The 23,539-nt window shown below is 53.2% G+C and overlaps 1 protein-coding gene across 22 annotated transcripts in view; it reads right to left on the reverse strand.

The window, feature by feature from the left end:
* The window catches only part of RRBP1 (ribosome binding protein 1), a 43,414-nt gene that overhangs the window by 7,862 nt on the left and 12,013 nt on the right, over positions 1-23,539 (reverse strand). For all 22 annotated transcript variants that reach the window (XM_015572030.1, XM_015572028.1, XM_015572031.1 and 19 more), the window contains 11 exons: positions 19,865-20,013; positions 18,499-18,621; positions 12,794-12,946; positions 11,855-11,973; positions 9,506-9,659; positions 7,426-7,564; positions 5,307-5,476; positions 5,144-5,178; positions 2,872-2,962; positions 2,042-2,134; positions 150-242 (listed from right to left, as the gene is read on the reverse strand). In XM_015572030.1, coding sequence (XP_015427516.1) covers positions 150-242; positions 2,042-2,134; positions 2,872-2,962; positions 5,144-5,178; positions 5,307-5,476; positions 7,426-7,564; positions 9,506-9,659; positions 11,855-11,973; positions 12,794-12,946; positions 18,499-18,621; positions 19,865-20,013 — 1,319 coding nt within the window. The remainder of the gene's footprint in view (positions 1-149; positions 243-2,041; positions 2,135-2,871; positions 2,963-5,143; positions 5,179-5,306; positions 5,477-7,425; positions 7,565-9,505; positions 9,660-11,854; positions 11,974-12,793; positions 12,947-18,498; positions 18,622-19,864; positions 20,014-23,539) is intronic.

A 23,539-nucleotide genomic window follows, 5' to 3' on the forward strand; every position in this document is an offset into this window, starting at 1 on the left:
TGTACATGCCCTACATGCACTTGGCCGGAATCGAACCCGGGACCCTTGAGTCCGCAGGCCGACGCTCTATCCACTGAGCCAAACCGGTTAGGGCTCAGTGACATTCTTGATGAGCAGTGGGGTCTGAGGGAACAGCCCCCTCCTTTTACCTGGTGGGCTGAGTTGGAAAGTGCTGGGAGCAGAGCCAGCAGCGCCTCCTTGGTCTGTGCCTCAGTCAGCGTGAGCTGCTTTTCGGATTCCTCCTGCAGGCGGGAAGGCGATTCTCAGACATGAAGGTTTAGAGTAAATCCCGGGAGGGTGTCCCCAGAGATGCTGGGGTTTCCACCCCAGAAAGGGGAGGGAGGAGGGTCAAAGGAGGAGGTGGGCAACTTGTGGGGTTGATTGTAGGGCAGTGTTTAACCTTAGTGGCCAGTCCTCTATTTTAAACAGATTCCGCTCTAATGAAGGGAGACAGCAGGCTGGCCCATGTGGCAGATAGGGGTTAATCAACACCTCTCCGCAGACTCAGGCTAAACCAGTTGTTGATTTCCGGGGGGTGTGTACACACTATGAGGAGGGTGGGGTCCGAGCTGCTGTGAGAGATGACAAGGAGGCAAAGAGAAGATGTATCTCCCAGTAGCCACGAAAGTTAGGAGCTACTGCTGGCCAGGGGTGGCGGGACACCTGGCAACAGTGGAGAGAGAATCAGTATTTCCACTTTGCCTTATGCCGTGGGCCATGCCGCACTCAATCAGCGGCCCCAGTGGTCCTCCTTGAGTCTCCCCTTCAAAGCATGAAGGACCAACGTAGCTATAAAGCGAAGCCTAGGACAGCAGCGTCCCCTGGAGACAGATAGCATCCCCTCTCTGCACACCGTGGGGGTGGCCACAGGAGATTTCTGGCTAAAAGACAGTTTTTCTAATAACCACAGCAGCTGGACCTACTGCCACAGCCGCACTCTCCACACGGCCTGGGCTCCAGGGGCAGCACTAGGCGCCGCACGGGTAAGAGCTGTGACTGGTGTTCTGCAACGTGCACATGGAGGACAGCCCACAGACACCAGCTTGACCACAGCACCCACATGGTCTGGAAGTCTTAGAAGTAGACCCTTCTTGTCTCACCAGTGACCCAGAGACAATGCCTGCCACAGACCCCCAACCTCATGACTACCATTCAGGCCCTCCAGTGTTGGGAGTTGGAAGCCAGAGCCAGTGGACCCAGAGGCCAGCTCTTGTCTTTATCTGGCTGCGTGACCATAAGCAAGTCAGGTGACATCTCTAGTCATAGATTCTGCATTTGCCACAAGTAGGCCAGGCAGGCTCAGGTCACCCTGGGGAGTCTAGGTACAGCTGCCACAATGGGACCTGAGGCCAGCCCTCGACCTCCGTCTCAGGGGCACATTCATGAAGTCACTGAAAGGTCCTGAAAACAGGGCAGACATGAGATACAATGGGCGAGGCCTCCACTTGCTGCTGCTGCAGGCCATGCCCCGGCCCAGGCCTGAGCCTCAGCACTGGCTCCCAGCCCAGGGCTCAGAAGTGATGTGAGGGTCCGGACACAGATGCCTGCATTCTCCCCAACCCGGGCTGCACAGAGCCCAGGACCAACGTGGACTTCAGGGCCTGAGTTCTACCAAAGATGTCTCTCCCCTCTGTGACTTACTGTAGGGAGCAATCACAGAACCTACTGCACCATGATTTCAGAGGGCCTGAGAGAGCAGCAGGATCAGACAAAATACCAGGGTTTCGAAGACGGCCCAATGTTGAACTTACGGCCTCCATGGCCCATCTCTGCCCCCTGATGGCAAAGAGCCCAGGTGAGAAAGGCAATCAGAAGTACATTTACACCTGTTCTCTTAGGGAGAGCTCAAGGAAGGGAGGGAAGGAGGACGATGCGGGAGCCAGGCACAGGTGCTGCCCTCGAGGAGGACCTGGGTGCGGATCTCTGAGATGCACCGGGGCCGAGGCTGTGCTGCATGCAGTTGGTGAGTTTTGCGTTTGGCTAAACTACACAGGTGCTGCTGACTGAGTCACCAGCCGGCACGACGAAGGCTGGGACTGACCTTGGCCTGGGTCAGGGAGCGCAGCTTCTCTTCGAAGGCTCTCTCGGCTGAGGCCAGGGCCTCCATTGCCTTCCAGTTCTTCTCCCGGAGGTCCTGGGGGAAGACGTGGAACAGTCAGCAGCCAGGCGGGGCAGCAGCTACACCTCCCCCAGGAGCTGCCCCCGAGGATCTCAGTGGAGCAGAGCCTCCCGACCCTGTTCTGCACCCCACAGGAGGCCTGCAAAGGGACAAAGTGCCTTCTTCTTGGGCCACACCCACTGGGCTTCTCTGGGGCAGATAACACAAGGCCCAGGTGCTGCAGCCCACTATGGGGTGGCTGTGGCATAGCATGAGGAGGGTGAGCATCTTTTCAGGGAGATTCTATTCTGGAGGAGGGAGGGCCAGCCTGGCTCCTAAGAAAAAAGAGGTTCCTGTCACCAAACAGTAAGCACTGACCCCTTGGCTGGCTCTGGCCAAGCCAGGCACATGAAGGTACAAGGGGAACCTCCTCTGGGGACAGCAGACAGGGCTACCCGAAACAGGCTCTGTGAGGGGTGGTGGGTGGGCAGCCGGGTGAGGATACAGCCAAGGATCCTCTGCTCACTGCCTGCCCTCTTCCCCCCATAGCCTCAAGATGACTGACCATGTGACCCTGGGAAAGTGGCCAATCAGCACATCTCTGTCCTCATGGGGGTTCCATGCCCAGACACATGACCCAAGCTGATCTAATGGGAGTCTACCCTGGGTTCTGGATGGACCCCAAAGGTAGGCTTTCAGCAGTGAGTAGCACATGGGATGTCAAGAGGCAGCTAGCCCCACTCCTCCTCTGCATACACATGCCCAATACTCACATTGTTCTTCACTTTCTGCTGCTCAACCGCTTCCTTGAGGTTGGTGGCCTCCTTTTCCAGACATGATACCTGGGACTCTAATTCCTTGAGGCTGAAAGGAATTAGTGGGGTCACTGTGGGCTCTGAGGGCACACAACGCCCATAGTCTTGTCTCAGGAGGGACCCTTCCTCCTCTGCCTGGGTGCCCACCCTAGCCAGGAGCACCTCCCACTCCTGACCACCTCCCAGGGCACAAACTTTTAGGAAAGACCAAACTGCCACTCGCTCCCCTCACTCATCCTGAGTGCCCAGGGACCAGGGTGCAGGCCTCAAAGGCCACCAGAGTTCCACTTGGTGACTATGGCCACAGAGACTGCAGGGGTCAGAGCAGCCACAGGAGCCAGAGCAGGGACGGGCCCCGACAGTAGGGCTTTCAGGGAAGCTTTTTCTTCTAATGAACCAAGCCCACTGCCTGGTTACATGGCTCTTGGTCAACCTGGTTCTGCCCTGTCCCCACTGAACTTGTCAGCTGGCCCTTCTCAGAGGACACCTGAGCTAGAAACTCATGTGGTGCCTGCACACCCAGAGACAAGGCACCGCTATTCTCGGCAGCTCACTGTGTAAAGCGGGACCATCCTTTGTGCAAAGCCTAACTCTGCTGGGACCCAAGGACTCCTCCTGCAGTCTGTGCCCCTGGTGCAACCCCCAGACACCACAGGGTTGGCCAGATGTAGGCCTCAACTTTTCACCCTTCTTCCAGATGCAATGGCCCAGTGGGCTTTGTCCAATCTCATCATCTAGAAAGTGAAATGCTGACACTGTAACTGTACTAGCTGTTCTGAGGAACAGGCTTCAAATGGACACTTGGATATGTCACCATGTGCATTAAGATTTAGGACTGGGCCCTGGCTGGTGTTTCTCAGTGGTTGTAGCATCGGCCCACACCATGCACTGAAGGGTCACCAGGTTCGATTCCTGGTCAAGGGCAATCCCTGGCCTCAGTCGGGGACTTGCAGGAGGCTACCAATCGAGTGTCTCTAACATATCAATGTTTCTCTCTCTCTCTTTCTCTCTCCTCCCTCCTTCCCTTTTACTCTCTCTGAAAAACAATGAAAAAAAAAAATACCCTCAGGTGAGGATTAAAAAAAAAAAGAAGATTTAGGCCCAAGAAGGCCCCAGGGACAGAAGCCCCACCAAGGACCTCCTGCCAGAGGAGGGCTGCCACGGCCACCAGGGGGGGACATACAGATTTGTACTTCTTATTGTGGGCAACAACCAAAAACATTTTGATAACCACCCTAGGAATTCGCTGCGTGGCCGGAATCTGACTTTAAAATACAACAGCAAAAGCCTAAACAAATACAACCTCTCGGAATAAAATACCATGATAAACAAAGATCCTCCAACCTTTCTGGAAAAGGAAGTTGGAGACTGTTTGGTCCTGGGTTCTGCAAGGCATTTTGGGCGTTCTGGGCAATTGGCTTCCTTCCCCAGCCCCCAAACCCTGAAGCCTGAGGCCAGGGAACATGGGCCATGGGCTAGGAGGTACAAGGAGATGACTCACTGGTAGCAGCAGCCAGAGCAAGGGATATCCTCCATGATTCACCCCCACATGGCTGTTCTGTGGATCCCTAGCCACAGCAGCCAGGGCCCACCTCCTGAGCCTCTGGGCATCTGCTGAGGGACACATACCCCAGATGTGATAGTCCCAAGGACTCTGGCCCTCTGGCCTGAGCCGCCTCACCCAGATGAGGGCTCTGGCCTTAATAACAGCAAACAGTCCCTGAGCACCGCCTGGTGCTGGGCCAACACAAGGGAAAACAAGGTCTGCCAGCAGTGAAATGACTCTTCGACTTGGTAGCTCTGAACTGTACTGACGTCCCAAATCTGCGCAAAAAGCCTGGGCCGCCTCCCAGATCCTCTATTCAGGATGTGCAACCATCTTTCTATTTGATTTATGACTTAAGTCTCTAAAGTCTGTAGATAGAGAATTGCTGACCAGCTAGCCCCTCCCAATCGAGAGCTGGATAGATGGCAGGAGGTGGCCCTGTTGAGGCACCTGGCACTCCGTCCACAGATCAGTTTTGCTTTCTGAGAGAAGGCAGGAACTACTTGCAAGGCTGCCTTCTTTCCTGACCAGGCCCATCCTGTCACTGGAGGGATGGAGAAAGGCAGGGGCCTCTGAAAGGGGCTCCTTCCAGGGAAGCTGTGTGCCCCACTGAAGGCCCTGGCTCCCAGGGTCCTGGGCCACCCTGTGCTGAGGCTGCAGCCCTCCTCCTCCACCTCCACTTACCGTGCCTGCTGCTGGTCAGCCTCCACTTGGCTGGCCTGGAATGAGAGACAGAGAGCTCCTTAGTCACTGTGAGTCTCACTTCACCTGGCAACTGAGTCCAGGTCAGAACTCGATGGCATTCTCCCTCCCTCCTGTCAGCCCCAGGAAGGAAGTGCCAGCTGACCTGGGCATCCTGGGCCTGGCCTGCCTCCAGCAGGGCTTCGATGGACCGGATTCTCTCTGTGAGCTGTGAATTTTCTGCCCTGGACTTCTTGAGCTGCCCGTGTAGACCACTCAGCTCCTCGCACTTGCTCTTCACCTCCGCCTCGGAGGACTGTAATTTGCTGTGCAGCTCTGGGCCAGAAGGGGAGCAAGGGCAGGTCAGGGGCAGCAAATGCCCGGGCTGGACACCATGCCTGCCCTTCAGCACACTGGCACCGAGGACTCCTTCCCTTGCCTCCTCCCTGTGCCTGGAGTTTAAGGCTTACTTCTGACCCCTGGGGCATCTCATTAGCTATTGGACAAAGTCACACCTCGGCTTCGTTCTCGAGGACTTGTTAGGGTAGAATAAAAGGCCCTCAGAGCACTCATGGAAAAATCCAATCTAGAATGGATTTCAGTTGCAGTTTCTAAAAATTGGTTCTAAGACTGGCTCATTTTAGCTGAGACTAAGGGCAGGGGTCTTCTGGGGGTGTCCTTCCTTGATGACCTCAGGTAAGTCCCATGGTTCTAAATGTCATCCATGTGTCTATGACTCTGCACAGTCCCAAAGCTCTGGTCTCATCCCAGCACCAGGCTCAGCGCCTGGCACTTCCAAATGCAGCTCTGCTTAGGAACTCAAATCCAGCACCAACCTCCCCATCTGGCTGCTCGCTTTCCTGGGCTCCTGCCTCTCTCTCATCTACCAGGCCTACGGATTCTACATCCACTGTCTGCCCAGTCCATCCTTCCCTCACAAGCACCTCTGTGACTGGGCCCAGCACTGTTTCCTTTTGGCCTGAATGACTGCAAGAGCCTCATTCCTGGTCCCCTGGACCACTCTTGCTCCTCCAGTCCATTCTCAACCCAGCATCAAAGCATCCAGAAGTGCAAATGGAACCATGCCATCCCCCAAACTCTCTGAACCCTTCCATCACTGAACACAGCACCCAAACTCTTCACAGGGAGGGTCACCCATCTGGCCCCACATTGCCCACTTGCTTGCTTTCTTCAGTCACTCGCTGACCTTCTATTTCTTATACAGGCTAAGTTCAAGTTCCCATTTGTAGGGGTCCTTTGCTTACCATTCTGCCCCTTCCTTCCGTTATCCATATCTCAGCTTAAACACCTGCCCCCACCCCAACTGCCCAATCTAAAGCCACACCTGGTGATGAGAGGAGGGGTCAGCAAACCGAGCCTAGGGGCCACCCATTTTTGTAAATAAAGTTTTATTGAAACCTAGCCAGACCTGTCTGTTTATATAATGTCTGGAGCTGCTCTACACTATGGCAGCAAAGCTGAGCAGTTGTGACAGATACCATCTGGCCTATAGAACCAAAAATAGTTACTATCTGACTCTTCACAGAAACAGCTGCCAACCCTGCTCTAGGTCATGCTGTCTACTTGAAATCTATAGAGCACAGACTGTCTGACCTGTCGACAAGTGTCTATCTACCTATGTCTCTCCTGCTGGAACACTGCGCAGATGCCCACGGCTTCACCCCTGGCCATGCCCTGGGCACCCACAGCAGTGTTCAGCCCATGGCAGTTGCTCAGGAAATACTGAGCAAGTGACCATGGAGCTGTCGCGGAGACTGTCTTCTTTCTCTAGGGGCCCTGGGTGCCCCCGACTCTGCCATCCCCTCCTGATTGTGAAGCAGACCTGTGAGCACAGGGGAACCATAGACCCACCTTCCAAACCTGGCCTCTTGAGCTAACTGAGCCAGGAGAGCCAGAAAGGTCCAGAAGAAGTCAGCTGAGAAAGCCAGCAATGCCCTCAGGAGCACCTCGGCTCCCCCACAGCAAACAGGAGACGGCAGCACCTTCAGCCATCACCCAGCCCTCAAAGGCTGCCCGCCCCCTGCCCCCGTCCTCCCCACACCCTGCCTTCATAAGCTCCACCGCTCACCCAGCCCTCACAAACTCCACCCCAATCCAGCTCTCCCACGGGAGTGAGTCTCACCCCTGCACCTCATCTGTCCCCTGACAGGGCACAATCCCTGCCTCACAGACTAACAGGACTGGCTCACTTTATGGTTCAGGGTGTGCAACCATAAAGACCGTAACCACCCCGCCTGGGCCTCCAAACCAAGCCTCGCCCTCACCGGCCAGCTGCTGCTGCTGCTGCTGGGCCTTCTCAGCATCTGCCCGGAGACTGGCGTGGCTGGTCTGCGAGCGGCAGAGCTCCCGGCTGACCTCGTCCAGGCGCTTCTGCAGGGCCTCCTCACTCTCCTTGTGAGACGCCTGGGGAGTGGGCAGAGGGAAAAGGGCCATGAGGATACAAAAGGGAGGCCAGACCCTCAGCTAGCTCTGAGGTCACACAGAACACCCTCCCATCCACCCGATGACCTTTATAAAACCCGCCTGAATTTCTCAAGTCAGTTCATCCATGGGTAAAGCCAGGAGCCCATGCCCACCTAGCCCTTGAAGAGCTGGCTCAGGGTGAAGGAACCTCAGGTGAAAAATAGTCACAAAAAGGAAAAACCCCATTCTCATTTCAGCATGGCACAGAGATGCTTCCTACAACAGAAACCCCTAGTCTAACGTGGAGATTTCCTGAGTGGGCCTTTGTACAGATCACATTTACTGAGCTCTTTTTCTGTGCAAGGCACTGTTCATGTGCCACATGGTTAATCCTCAGCCACCGAAGACAGGTACTACTGTCTTGCCTATGTTACAGATGGGGAATCCAAGGCTCTGAAAGCCCATAGCAGGCACCAAGGGCCTCAATGTCAACACCATGCCCTGGTCTCCCTCACCACCAGTGGCCAGCCACTCCCAGAATTTTTGGTATCAAGAAGGGAAAGAATGGACCCCTTGGTGTGGCCCGAGGCTGAAAACAGTGCCTGAGGCCTGAAAGGGCAGGAGCTGCTCAGAGTCTGGGGTTTACTGACAAGAGCCAGGCCCAGGCCTTGGCCCCAGGATCCTTAGAAATGGCACATGGAATGGCACCTGGTCACTAGGGCAGTGGTTATAGCACCAGACCATCTGGGAGCCTTTAAAACAGTCACAGCCATTCCTGCCCAGGTGGCTCTGATTTCATTCATCTGGGTGGATCAGAACCACCAATTACCCACCTTGCTTTCACCTGAACAATCCAAACCATGTTGATTTGTCCATATGCCTTTTTAGTCTTTTGTACACAAACAATTTTGAGTGTCATTCTAGACCAGGGGTGGGCAAACTTTTTGACTTGAGGGCCACAATGGGTTCTTAAACTGGACCGGAGGGCCGGAACAAAAGCGTGGATGGAGTGTTTGTGTGTACTAATATAAATTCAAAGTAAACATCATTACATAAAAGGGTACGGTCTTTTTTTTTTTTTAGTTTTATTCATTTCAAGCAGGCCGTAGTTTGCCCACGGCTGTTCTAGTCCCTTCCACAAGGCAGCCCCAATGCCCCTTGTGCTACCGCCTAGCTTTAATGACTGGGCAGAAAGTGGACTCAATGCCCTTCGGGATGGCAGGATTTTCTTGTTAACCAGAAAAGTTCAATGAAAAGCAGGCACAATGTCAAGGCTCCCCACACCCTGTCACCCTGCCCCGAAACAGGCCAGCTGGGGGGCCACACTAGCTGTTGCCCAGGACACTTTGGGAACAGGGGGACTGACAAACTTCCTCTGGCGAAAGGGCATCCTCCGGGGAAATCAGAGCTTCCAGGCCACATCTAGAGGCTGGGAAGGAAGAACCCTCCCCGAGCCTTGAAGCCAGAGCTGCTGACGTTAGTCTGGATGGCTATGGCCAGAGCTGCGGTACCAGAAGTGGCAAAAAGTGTGGGAGAACAAACAGCTCTGAGGCTCGACGTGGAGGTTGAAATCTTGCCTCTGTGTGAACTTGGGGTAGGTGCTTAACTTCTCCATGCCTTGAATTTCCTATGGGTAAATTCCAGATAGTAATAGAACCTACCTCACAGGGTTCCAATAAGAATTAGCTAAGTTAATGCTTATAAAGTGCTTAGAACAATATGTAGCCCATAGAACGAATCCACTTGAAGCTAGCAAGCTATCACTATTACTCATGAGGCCAGGGTTGAGGGTTCCAGTTCCCGTCCTGCCTGAGTCTCCAGCTGTCAGTCACGGCTGGAAGGACTCTGTGTGGCTGGGCAGCCCTGGCCCGTCCCTGCTACTCAGACCGGCTTGGTGGGTGGGGTGAACAATGCACTGAAGTGGCTGCCACTGTGACTCACCTGCAGCTGCAAGACCTGCTTCTCGAAGGCAGCTGCTTTGGCCTCCAGAGCCTTCCGCTGCTGCTCCTCTTGCCGTGCTGTCTCTGACCTCTCCGCCAGGTCCTTGCTCACCTTGCTGAGCTCCTGCCGGAGCTTGGCCAGCTCCGCGTTCTGCCTGCAAGACAGTCACCAGCCCCCAACTGACAGACAGAAGAGGGCTCGAGTCAGCTCTTGCCAGCCCTGAGAGCTGCCCCTGGCTGACTGGGACCGTGATATGAGCCCTCCCTCTGGGCCACCTGCTCTTTCCTAAGTAGCTGCCTGAATCTTGGAGCCCCTCTTGCATTATCAGCCAGATGGGGTTTTACCAGCATGGTGTGTGGACCAGAGAGAGCGAAGAGCAAAATGTGCACTAAAAGATCCCACAGGCGCCCCTCCCAGACACCTGGGAATTCAGATAGAAAAAGGTAAGACACAATTTTCCTCATTGCTAACGAGGGTCCAAACAAGCCCTGGGATGCAGGCTGCCTTGCTGGACCCCTGCACGGCTCAGGGCAGCAGCCCATTGGAGTCCTGTTTCACTGGAGGCCACCCGAAGCGGGAAGCTGAGGCCCTTCACAGAACAGAGCTCTCAATACCGCATAAAAGGTGGGTCTCAGGACCAGGGAGAAGTTCAAGAGGGAGGGAAGGAGACGTGGTTAACAGGAAAAAAGGGGGCAGGCCAACACCTGCCTTTCCTAGTGTGAAGAGGTCATCAGCATGCAGTCCTCCTTCACTAGACAGTTTTTCAAGACAGGACCGACGGTCCAGCCAAGGGACAGACCAGACAAGACTGTCCACAAGCGTGGGAGGCAGGAAACCTGACCAAGACCAGCTCTGTCTGCTGCTGGGGGTGAGAGGGTCCCACCTCTGGACTTGGGTTTCCCCATCTGAACTAGGGAGGCCATCCAAAGCCCTCTGCGGGCCGTCAGCTCAGCACCAAGATCCAAGACTGGAGAGCTCACGGGAACTGCTAGACTCCAGGACCCTTGATGAAGGTGGGCGGCTGGGTGGGCAGCTCCTTGGGACTGATATGCAGCTAGGGAGGGGCCTGGGAACACCCATCCATATGGTCAGATCTCCCACGAATTGACAGAGTCAGCAGCCGCCTCCTCAGGACCACGGGTCTCCATGCTTCGGAGCTTTCCCCAGGACAGAGGCCACAGCAAACTCTGCATGGGGAAGCCAGAATGCCCCTCCACCCCATGTTCACCTTCTGCTGTGGCTGCAGAGAAGAACCCATGGGCCAGGGTGGAGATGAGATGTGTACACACACACACACACACACACACACACACACACACACACACACCCAAAGGGGACCTCCAGAGAGAAGAAACCGGCCTGGGGAGGGTGGCCTTTGGCTTTCACTCCGTGCCAGGAGGCCCACCAGCAAAACAGGCGTGCGGGCACTGACATGCCTCCCTGGTCTAGATCCTGGGCCAACACTGTCCCCTGGACTTCCAGTTAAAACACCCACTGAGGGTGCCCGTGCTCTGCCTAAGTCAGTTCTCCTCTTGGCAAAAGGAAATGCTCTGGGGGCAACGCAGATCCCCAGAAAGTCCCTTCAGGATGCTTCAGGCCAAGAGGAGGCAAAGAAATGTGAATCAAAAGAAAATGCAGGGGCCTTCCTCCAAGAACATGGCTGAGACTCCGTACTGCCCGTTGGGGTCGCCCACTTGCTGTGGACTTGCCAGAACTTCAGCTCCCGAGAGGCCACGCGGAGATCAAGAACTCTGCTAAACAGGCCGGGCCGGTGTGCTGTGAAGCAATACTTGTCACCAATGCATCGAAAGCAAATGTCCCTCCAGCACAGACCTCGTTCCCCGTGGAGAATCAAGGCATTCAGGCCCACAGCGGATCCCTACAACACATCGAACTCTGAACTTGGACAATCCACTCAGCCTTGATACTCTAGGTCACAATCAGGAGTTTTTAAAAGCCTCGAATCAGGATGTTGTGAAGATAGACATGGAAATAGTATCTGCTCGTCCAGGAAAGCAGATGCTGGCACCAGCCAGGACCTGAGGGGCTCTTGATCACAGGGGCATGGGCAAGGGTGTGCTGGAGCTCACTCCTCCCTGCAGCCTGACCACAGGAGAGGATGCCAGCCATGCGCTGGAAGGCTCAGCTGCTCCGAACCAGGTAAGAGATGGAGGAGGAGGATGGAGCCTCAAATGGGGAGGTGCAGAAGTGCCCAGCAGCCCCAGATCCAGTAAGAACCTAGAGTGCACTTGCTGCAGCCTTGCAGGAGGCTCGGGGACCCTTCCCAGCTCCAGAGGCCCCCAGGGCTGTGCCGTTGCCAAGTCCGACTGGGAGCAGCACTGAGCTTACTTGCTTTCCACCTGGCTCGTCGCTTGGTTCAAGGCGTCCCTCAGGATGGAGTTCTCCTGCTGCAGGCGGGCCAGCTGTGTGTTGGGGCCATTCTCCAGCTGTTCCTGAAGTGTCCGGACCTAAAACCATTGATGGGTATCAGTGCTACTTGGCCTTACAGGGAGCTGACTTCTGGAGCCAGGTTAGTGAGATAACAGCCTGCAGACAAAACCCCCAAGGGCTCGCTTCCCCACATGAGGTGGACAGGACCCCTAAGAACAAGAGTCTGGAAACTCAACAGCTCTAGCATCAGGAGCTCAGGGCCAAGAGTGACCCCCCAACCACACACCTCCTCTCCCCTCTGAGGCTTCCAGGCAGCAAAGTGCTCAGTCCAGAGTACCAGACATGCTCCACACACTCTCAGCCTGAGGTCTGAGACAAAGGACACAGCCATGGTCACAGCCTAAAACTCCCCAGGAAGCCTGGGATCCTGCCTCTGGCCTCCTGTGCCCACCATGAGCAGAGCACAGGTTTGAGAAGATGAGGTCCAGGGCTCTGACTCTGCAGGCCAAGCTGGACACACCTCCCCTGGCCCCATTCCAGAGCCTTCTGCTTTAGGTGATTTTTCCAACCTCAAGTAGAAAAAGCAGAGTCAGCATTACTCTAGGATCACAGGGAGGCTGAGAACTTGACCCACAGGCACCCAGGAGACAGGACATAGGACTGGCTACTTGGGACCCAACTATTTTCAAAAAGAGCTCTTTAAAATGTATGTTACATTTTCCCAGTTAGTATCATTAAATATACAAGGTAGGCTGGCTGCCACTATCTGGCCAGATAAAAACAGTTGCTTCCTTCAAAAACAAACCAGATTCTATAGACCCACCCCCACCCCCGAGGGCACCCTCAACTGCCCTTTGCGACCACTCCAGCCCTCCTTGGCCCCACAGCACTGCTCACCTTGCCCTGTAGCTCTTGCACCTCCTTCATGTGATCCCGGTAGCTGGCCTGCATTCGGGCCTGCACAGCTGTCATCTCCTGATCCTTGGCCACCAGCTGCTTTTTCACCTTGGCCTCCCCAGCTGCTGCCTTTGCCTTTTCTGCCGCCAACTCCTGGAGAAAGCAGAGGGCCAGAGAGGCAGGGGCGGGAGCTTATCAGATGGGACTGAGATCGTTAGAACCCAGAGCATCAGCTGGGGCTAGGGCTGGGAGGAGCTTCCGAGCAGAGCACAAGGCCCCATCTCCTGAGTTCCGACAGATCCACGCCAGCCACAACAGACAGCAAGCAGGAGACAAGAGGTTACCAGAAAATCCTGCTGGCTTAACCAACTAAGGGCTGGATGTCAGGCCTTGGCCACAATGGATATGGACACCAGCAAGAGCTAAGCAAACAGTATTCTCTTCCTAGGCTCTACAGGGACACTCCAGCTCTGCTGGGATTACAACACTCCAGTTGGCATGGTCCCTGATATCCAGGCCCCAGAACGCCTACCTCTACTTGAGTACCTTTGTCAGGACTGACAGGCTCCAAGTCTGATGGCTGGGGTGGGGACACTGCCCGTCCAATCATGGCTGGGGAATCAGCCCCACTCCTGGAGGGCCTAGTCTGTTGTGGGCAACCACTCAGTCCTCCTTGGGGGAATGTCTGCTCTAGGCAGTGTCAGATGCCACAATGAACACAGGATGTTGGGCCTGGGGGCCCAGAGCCTTAGGCAGGGGCAGAGCACAGGGTGGGGAGGGCAGGCTGAGGGAGAAGAGCTGGCTGGGAACTGTTATCCCAGAAGGAATGGCAATGGACATAAGCCTTGTGGAATCACAGTGCGAGGGAGGGTCGATGAAATGGGCCTCTGGGAAGTGGGTGCTCTCCGTCCAGTGGGCCTTCAGCCAGAATAACAACTACTTGGTATGGCTCCAATTTGCCTGGGTGACTGGGATGTAAGTGTCTCATGAGATTCATAGCCCCATCTCTTCCCATTCTGGGCAATGAAACAGAGAAATGGGAAATCCTCTCCTTTCTCCAGTCCAGGGCTGCCAGGGAGACCCATCCCAAAGGGCCAGAGTGTCCCTCCTGTCTGAGATGGGTGAGAATTGGAGGCAAGGCGAGGAGCTGGGTGCACAAGGGGGGAGGGGCACTGGGTTCCAGGGCTGCTCTGTGTGGTTGGGGTTCCCTAGAAACACCTGGGACCCACTGGCCCTACTTTTCAAAGACAATCCTCCTCCTGGCTCCACCAGGGAGAGAACCCACAGGGACATGAGGTCCAGACTCAGGAACGATTCACTGATTACCCACAGAAATGGGAGGAGAGGCTGACACTGTGTGCCCGCCCTGGGACAGACAGGTGTCTCATTCAAGTCTCTCAGTAAGGTGAGGATCTTTTTTTTTAATATATATTTTATTTATTTTTTACAGAGAGGAAGGGAGAGGGATAGAGAGTTAGAAACATCGATGAGAGAGGAACATCGATCAGCTGCCTCCTGCACACTCCCCACTAGGAATGTGGCCGCAACCAAAGTACATGCCCTTGACCGGAATCGAACCCGGGACCCCTTCGTCCGCAGGCCGACGCTCTATCCGCTGAGCCAAACCGGTCAGGGCAAGGTGAGGATCTTGATCCCCAGGTTAAAGTCGAGCTCACTGACCCTTGGGAAGATGTTGTTCTAGGCTGGGGAGCAGCTGTAAGTAGCAGAGGTGGTCTGGAACCTGGGACTGTGAGTCCACAAGGGTCCCAGAAAGTGGGAGAAAAGAAAAGTTGCCCCACTCCTCTGGCTGGCCCGGCACCTCTAAAGCACGGCAGGGCAACTTTGTGGGAATTCAAAGCTTCACCAAGCTTCCTCTAATATACATGACCGTGCCAGCTCCCCCAGCAAAACTCCACACACTAGCAACACGGTGACGCCTTCTAGTACAGGATCCAGGCTTGGAAGAAACCAAAGCTCAGAGAGACCCTGGAGTGCCCATAGCCACACCAGAAGCAGGTGGAGCAGCCACATTGGATCATCCTCCGCCCACCTCTGCTGTCCACAACTAATGGACACCCAGAGGCTGGCACTGAGCATCTGTCTAGGGCAGTGATGGCGAACCTATGACACGCGTGTCAGAGGTGACACGCAAACTCATTTTTTTGGTTAATTTTTCTTTGTTAAATGACCTTTAAATATATAAAATAAATATCAAAAATATGTCTTTGTTTTACTATGGTTGCAAATATCAAAAAATTTCTATATGTGATAGAGCACCAGAGTTAAGTTAGGGTTTTTCAAAATGCTGACACACCGAGCTCAAAAGGTTCGCCATCACTGGTCTAGGGACAGCCTTCCCCACGCTGGGCAGGACTCATGCAATTCCAGGCATCTAGCTGGGATCCCAAGGCCAGCAGAATCTAATGGGATTTCCCTTCCTTTAGCCTCTGGGCTTTTTTAAAGGGCAGAGAAAGGCCAGCTTTTCCTCAGGGCTTTTGTTTAGCCCTCCTTGGCTTTGTTTTCTCCTAGGAGCTCAGAATCCCAGGATTCCTCTGGTCACATTCTAAATTCAGTTGCAAAGGTCAGATTCATTTTCCTGAAATGGATCCCCAGTGGTGCTGGGGACTGGAGGACTGGGGCCCAGTTTTCTTTGACTGGGCTGGGCGTGGAGGCTTGGCACCAGCACAAACACTGCTGGCTCAGAAACGGCACTCTGCTCCGTCCGGGAGTAGCCCTGCTTGGTGTGAGCTTCCGAAGCCTGGTGAGGCGTGGACAGCAAGAATACCTCCCACTCCATCCCTGGGAGCACGCCACCCTGAGGGTCTTCTTGACGGCATGACGCTAGGTTAGGGGTGGGCAAACTTTTTGACTCGAGGGCCACAGTGGGTTCTTAAACTGGATCGGAGGGCCGGAACAAAAGCATAGATGGAGTGTTTGTGTGAACTAGTATAAATTCAAAGTAAACATCATTACATAAAAGGGTACAGTCTTTTTTTTTTTTTTTAGTTTTATTCATTTCAAACGGGCCGGATCCGGCCCGCGGGCCATAGTTTGCCCGCGGCTGCGCTAGGCCCTATCTCCCAGGCTGAGAAAACACAGGATGGGGTCTAGTCCAGAGCTCTGCCTCAGGACAGAGGCCCCATGACAGGGCACCTGGAGCCTCAGAAGACTACAGCTAGAAAGATGGTTTTCCAGAGGGCTGCACCAAAGCCATGCGTGGCTCCTCAAACCCAGGCACAAGGCCAGAAGACTGTCAGAAGGCTAGGACAGAAGTCAAGGGTGCCTATGCCCGTTAAGTCCTGCAGCTGGTGCCTGAAATGGTCCCTGAGCCCAACTCTGCCGAGACTTCACCCATTTGTGAAGCATGGATCCATCACAGAAAACAATCCATGAGGAGAACAAAACACGTGGAGGGAACCAGATCCTTATGAGAGGAGAAATTCCACATTTCCCAAAACTTAGTTTCTCATATAACTTTCCTCAATGGTCCTGGGCTAGGAGACATGACAAGAATGAAATCAACACATCAGCTCTGCGCCAAACTCTCAACAGACAAATGCAGGAACCTGATGTCCATGGATTCCAGAAGCACAGGGAGGAAAGACGACAATTCCAAACCATCAGAGGCTGTATCTTCTTAGCTGGCTCAGGCCTCAGCAGCCACTTGCTGACAGGCGGCCTGCTAGGCTGAGCCAAGCAAGCTGGTTAGAGTCACCAGGGACAGATACAGTGGCACATGACTGCAATGGCAACCTCTGTGCTGAGACAAGAAACTGGGGGCTCCGGAAGGATTCCCGAGGGAGAGCAAATTGAGTCTTCCAGGATAGGGAAAAAATGCCCAGCCAGTTCAGCAATGAAGAGCATTTGAGGCTAATGGCAGAGCACAGAGTGCCTCGCAGGACCAGGTTAGCACTTGAGAGCCTGAGAGGACCTCCTTGGGCTGCAGGGAGGAGGATGTAGTCAGAGGAGGGAGGGCTGGATGCACCTCAGACATCTCCTCGCCTTGGAGCCAATGCCTGGATTCCTGGAGGGTGAGATGAGTAATGAAACCAAGGGCTGCACCCCTACATATCTTACAGGCCCCTGCAGCTGCAGCCAGGGAGATCTACCAGGGGAGGGCCAGACATATAATAGAACTGAGGAGAGTATCTGAAGATTAGCTGCCACTGTGGTTTTGGAGATCTCGTGAAGCAGCCACCACTGAGGGAGAGCAGTAAGTGTCCAGCACAAGGGGCAGTGTCTGAGGGGCCTCCTTCTGCACGATTCACTGACCCTCAGTGGCTGGAGACACCAGTGGTGGGGAAGAGATGCCACAGAGGCCAGCATCACCATCAGAGGTTGCACTTATTCACTCATCACACCTGTAGCCCTTCCTAAATTCAAGGTGGTAGGCACAAGGTACTAGCCAGGCAGCCCCATGCCAGCCAGCTGTGGGAACATTCACTCCTTTTTTTTCCTCACCTGAACCTTACTTTGGGGGTATCAACAAATTTTCACAGGCATTTCCCAGTTTGTCCAGTAAGAGGGTATGGAAGAACGGCTCCCCTAAACCATAGACACTTAACCAATGGTGTGCTGGTCAGCTAGCTCTTAGGGAGAGAGCTCTGATCTGTAGAGCTGGCTCACTTCCATGGTGTAAATGCTCCTGGCCTAGGGCATACTATGTCATGTCTACCAGGAAGAGACATGTGCAGTCAGTTCTTGGGTGCAGGGCAAATGGCTCCAGCCACCCTGCATTTAACCAACAACACAAGATGGACTTGTGTGAAGGCCACATATTGAGCCCCCCACACCTCCAACCTAAGCAGAAGCTACCAAGCTCTAGACCTGCCTTTTTTTTTCCTTCTCCTGGGCGGAGCATTAACCAAGAGTAACCAACCAAAAGCTCATCTTCTACTCCTGCCTTCCCGCCAAACTATGCCATTTGGCTCAAAGCCACATCCCTCCAATTTAGGACAGAAACTCAGGCTGCCTCACTTATGAGTTTTCTCAAATGAGCAGATGGAAGGTGCCCAGAGGAGGGGCTGCAGCCTAGACACTGTGGGGCACCCAGAGGCCCAGGCCACCCCCTGTACCTGTTGCACCGTTAAAGGAGGCAGAGAGCAGGGAGAGGGAGAGGGCAATGCTCAGCATTGTGCTGGCAAAACCTAGCCCATGGGCTGGGACACCAGAACTTTCTCCGCAGAGGAGGGAGAAGCCCCAGTGAGTTCTGACAGGGAGAGCAGCCCGTGCGCATGTGTCCTGACTCATCTCACTGCTGTTCACTGAGTACAAACGTCACACACCAGCCATCAGCTGACTCAGGAGCCAGGCTTTCCCTCAGGATTGCTCCACAGATAGCAGAAAAGGGAGAAAAGCAGCCCCTTCTGCCCCATGAAAACAATTATGGGTCAACTGCGCCCATCCTCCTTTTCAGGGTGTATACCCTAAAACGATGGCCCGTAACTGTGGGACAGGCCAATGACCCCATCTCACACTACCTAACAACCTGCGTTCCTAGTCCTGAGAAGGAAGCAGCCACCCCACGGAGCTCTGCAGGGGCCATACAGGCTGGTCTCGGGCTCCCACAGTCGCAGTGCGCGTTGGTTCAAGGGGCAGTTACATGGGCAGCCCCGAACGAGCCAGAGTCGGGAGGCAACCCCCAACCGAGGAGCAGCACTGCCACAGCCCAGGGGCTCTCAGGATGGGGCATGCGCTGGCCATACCTTATTGAGTTCCCTCAGTTTGCTCTTGGCAACAGCCGCGTCTTCCTGCTCTGTGGCCAGCAGCTTTTCCTTCTCTTCCAGCTGGCGTTTCAGAATCGCCACAGGGTCGCCCTTCTGAGTGGCCTGGAAATATCCACAGAGCCACATTAACAGAGGGTACAGATAATTTGGTTTGTCCCCCCAACCCAGCAGACTCTGACCCAGTGTCCTGATGAAGTGGGAGCAGGAACTTCAAGACTAGCAGGTTCCACCCTGACTCCAGACATTTCTGGGGAAAGCCCCCCCTCTCTCCTCCCCCCACCCCCCCTCCGCCTTAGACACCCAGTCTGTAGGGCCTCCAGAACCTCTGTGCTTAGAAGCTGTTTGGCAAAAGCACTGGATCTTTGAGGTAGTTTTCAGGAGCATAGCGTTTCCCATTAACTTGGGTCAATGGAGGCCAGGGCCTCTCCAATGGGGGCAGTGGCCACTGTTTCTGATTCAGTGCCTAGCCCTTAGGTTCTAGGTGCAGCCTGTAGGTCCCTGGCTGAGGCACAGAAGCCATGGGAGAGGAAGTGTATTCTGGGACAGTAGCCTGAGTGGAGTTCAGGCCTCTCTCCTTGGAGAAGCGAGGTCATCCTGACCTCCAGCCACTCACAGCCAGGAAACCTCCTTCCACACACACACCCCTCTCTATTCTCACTTGAGCGAGCAGCTCCCTGCGACTGCATGACACATAACAGTTCAGCAAGGGCCAGGAGTAGAGGAACCCCCACTGGCCTTTTAGGGAACCCCCCAACATCTCTAACCACTAAGTTGCCACAAAATTCACAATCAAAATTACCTACAATTCCAACTCTGATTAAGGAATAAATAAATAAATTTGTGCCATGCAGCATTTCCTGGTGGCACCTCATTCACCAAGGTACCAGAGGGTGGGTGCCAGCATCTGAACTGGCCCCCAACAGCAGGAGGGAAGGTGCTTCTGGTTCCATCACAAGGTTCCCTCACTCAGTGTGCCCCTACACATATTCCTTCCTGCACCCAGAGCCCTAGCCACAAACCAGCTGGGCCCCCGCTCGTGTGTTGCACCCCCAGTCCCTTGGAACTCAGAGTGCTGCCCTGGCTCTTTATGTTTCAGTGGCCCAGCCATGGCTGGGCTGTAGCTGAATCCAAAGGATCTGCAGGGTAATTCCTGCAGCTTCTGCTTGGAAAAGGGCAACAGGGTTCTGCCGAGAAAGGTGAGTGGAGGCTGTTCCCTGTGCAGTTGGCAAGCCAGGTGTGGCCACCCCAGGACCAGGTAGCCACTACAATTCACAGGTCCCTGAGAGGGAGGGGGGAAGGCCAGCTGCAGAGGCCATTACACGCAGGCAGGAGAGTGTGGGCCCACCTTATGCCAGGTGTCCTGAATGACACCAGCCTTCTCAGACAGGATCTCAATTAGCCGCTGGGCCTCACCCTCGTTGAACACCATGCTTCCAACCGTGGAGACCAGCGTCTTGTAGGGGAGGCAGAGAGGACTGTCGGTGTCCAGGGACCCTGTGCAGAAGGAAGGAGCAAGGACTTACACTCAGACAGGAGCAACCAAGCCAGTCAAGAGCCAAAGATTCTGTCCAGCTGCCTGGGGTGTGGCTTCTTAACTTAGGTCCCAACAAACTCATCGTAAGTTGAAAACATCGGAAGTCAAAATGCATTTAATACACCTAACCTACTGAACAGCTTAGCCTAGCTGACCTTACACGTGCTCAGAACACTTACATTAGCCCCAAAGTCATGGGGCTATTTTATAATACTGTTGACTATCGCTATCGTCCAGCCAACATGACTCAGTGGTTAAGTTTCGACATATGAACCAGTTCACGGTTTGAATCCTGGTCAGGACACTCGCCCGGTTGTGAGCTCAATCCCCAGTGTGGGGTGTGCAAGAGGCAGCCCATCAATGATTCTCTCATCATTGATGTTTCTCTCTCTCTCTCTCTCCCTTTCTCTCTGAAAGAAAAATATTTAAAAAAAAATAAAGTGTTGACTATCTCATGCAATTTATTATATGTATCGCTTTCAAGTCACTGCAAAAGTGAAAGACTGTAGGTGGAACCAGTGTCAGTCGGGGACCATCTGCACTCAGAAATGGAATAAACTGAGGGCCCTGCACATGCTTCCTGACTGTCCAAAGACAGCCGACGGAGAAGTCCCCAATAAAGAAAAGTAGAGTTTTCCTAGGTTGGGGGAGATACCCCCACCCTTATCATCAAAATAAGCAGAGTTAATCAAGACAAAGGTGCTTTTTCTTTCTTTCTCAGACAGAATTGGTCTTTTTTCCCACTTTTTCTAAAACAGCTCAGCAAGACTCACCCCCTGCATGACTAAGCCCTATGGCCCTGCAGGTCCTGACTGACCAGTGAGCCCACCATTCCCCACAAACACAGATGCCAATAGCCACACCCATGGGAGAAGCATGGGAAGCAAAAGGCCCATGTCTCCAAGGTTGCTCTGAGGTCCCAGGGAAAAGGGGGCTGCTCCCACGCAGTCAGGCTCAAACACAATTTCCCATTCCCCTGGATGAAGCTCAGGGACGCTTTAGGAGGAAGGCTGGGCTCGGTTCTTGCAGAAGGGCCTGCCCACGCCTCAGTCCATTAGTGACTCTGAAGGAGACAGAGCCATTTGCCAAAAACCAATGGTCACTTCTGAAACACTCCTGGTGCCACCCCCCCAAAAAAACTTTGCTCTCATCGCAGACTCTCACAGAAAAAAGGGGTGAACCAAGATGCCCCAACTGGCAGGAGCCCTGCATGAAATGCTCAGGCAATTCCTTATGCTGAGGTTCAAATCTGCCCTTTAGCTGAATGACAGGGCCAAAAATGAGCTGAAACCAAGAAAACAGGCTAACCTGTGTGGCCCCTTCAGCTAAGCCCACCCTGAGGACAATGAATGGAGAAGGTTTCCATAGCAACCCCAAATTCTCTGGCTTATCATAATATTTTCATCACAAGTCAAAGCATTTAGCATGATACCTTAATAAGGAGTATGTGGGACATGGGCGAGCTGGTTGCTATGAGCACCTTCATTTTTGCGCTTCTTACCTTGGTGAACCTTGAGATTAGAAATAACCATGGTGACGTTAAAGGCCTAAGAGCTCAAGGGTGCCATGAAAATGGGTTGGGGGGAGTGGGAGAGGAAGCATGTCCCCTTCAACCTTCTGTCTTTTCATTGAAATGTATATAAAATAAGGAATAATTTTAATGCAACTTATGAACACTAGAAAAAAACTGAGTACAGCTAGACCAAAAGAAAATAAAAACCACTCTCTAGTTCACTACTGGGAGAAAATCCCACTGTTAGCCTTTTAGTTTACGGGCTTCCTACTTTCCCCTCTCCGCCTGTAGGCGGATGTTTACTGCCAGTGTTTTCCCGAAGGAGGAGGACCACTCGTTTCACAGATACCCCTGAAGCAAGGCTAGGCAGGCCAGCCTCTCTGAAGCCGAGCACCGCACAATTTCCTGTCCTCACTCAGAAAGGTCTACTCCTGTACTGTCTGGTACACTGGCCACCAACCAAGTGGGGGTACACCATGGATTTTCAAAAACTTCATAAAAAGAAGTTAAATACCTGTCATAACTTCTTTATATTGATTGTATGTTATAATTATAATGTTTTGGGTAAACTGGGTTAAATAAAATATGTCATTAAAATGAATTACATCATTAAAATGAATTACATTTGTTTCTTGTTTGCCTTTTTTAATGTGACTACCAGGAAGGTTTAAATTCCCTATGTGGCGCACACATGTGGCTCACACTGTTTCTACTAGATAGGCCAGTTTGCTCCTTTCCAGCCCTAGGGACCCCCAAAGCACTCCCTACTGAAATCCTGGCAGCCTCCACCCCCATAGGGGCCTCAGACTAGAGGCTTGGGCCTCTCTTGAAAGCTCTCCTTGAAGACCATGCTTCTAGACTCCTAAAGCCCTGAGAGCGTTGCTGGGGTGAAGGGGACATCAAGATAATGCAGCTACACTTCACTGTGAAATGTCATTTCCTTCACAGGCGTCAATCACCCCAGTGGTCTCGACAATGTGCAATCCCTCCTGAAGGTCTAGGAGACACGGTCCCTAAGACACCCAGTCCATAAACCATTTCTGAGATTACTCTGTAAATGTGTCATTCTAATACATCTTTAATAAAACTTAATAATGTAATTGTATTATTTTATTAGCTATAATAATAAACAGTAATAAAAACTTGTAACAAGTGAAACAATCCAAAGCTACATACAGCAACACTTAATTCTCTCCTGCCCACTCCCCTCACAGAAACTTGCATGGCCTTCTTCATCCTCATACAAACACTACCTTTTACATTATTTTTAGAAAGCAATAACCTAACAATTTTTCATTAAGTCTTTTAGGTAAGAATGGTGCCATCTCTATGCTTCCTAAATCAGAGAAGTAAAACTAAAAGAAAAAGGAACTAGAATTTCTGAATATTTGTGGGGGTCACATTTATTTCTGAGTTTCAGATCCTCTCGCCATATCAGCAGCACTAAGCCCTCCTTGAGAGAGACAGGCACACTGACTCCATCAGCAAACAGCATACTAACAGGAGTTAATACACGCCTGACTCCAGCAAATACTCCGAAATCTAGAAATAATCCTTGGTATTATGAAATCTTAAGGCACTAAAATAAATTTGTCAAAGATTCAACATCTACTAGTAATCTGTCAAACCACAGATTTCATAAAGACCAGGAGGCAGTGACATCGCGTGAGATCAGTTCACTCAGGGCCTGCTCCTGTAGCTAATGTTTTGCCTACCTTGGTGAGTCTGAAATACCAGGAACAGGACAGGGAGGCCTAGGGGAGGAATGAGGCAGCAGGAGAACAGAGTGGAGAGGCAGCGCCCCACTGCTCTAGAATACTCCAGACGCCTGTTTGGCAGGGGTGGGACAGGCCTGGGCTCAGGGGAAGCCTCTTCTGAGCAGGGTGGCCTTGGGCATGGTTCTTCAGCTCCAGGTGATAGACCTCATGGTCTGAACCAGAAGCCTCAGAGCTGCGGGCTTGTTTAGAGAGCTA

This window comes from Myotis davidii, unplaced genomic scaffold (genome assembly GCF_000327345.1).
Source record: "Myotis davidii unplaced genomic scaffold, ASM32734v1 scaffold608, whole genome shotgun sequence".
Taxonomy (NCBI): Eukaryota; Metazoa; Chordata; class Mammalia; order Chiroptera; family Vespertilionidae; genus Myotis; species Myotis davidii.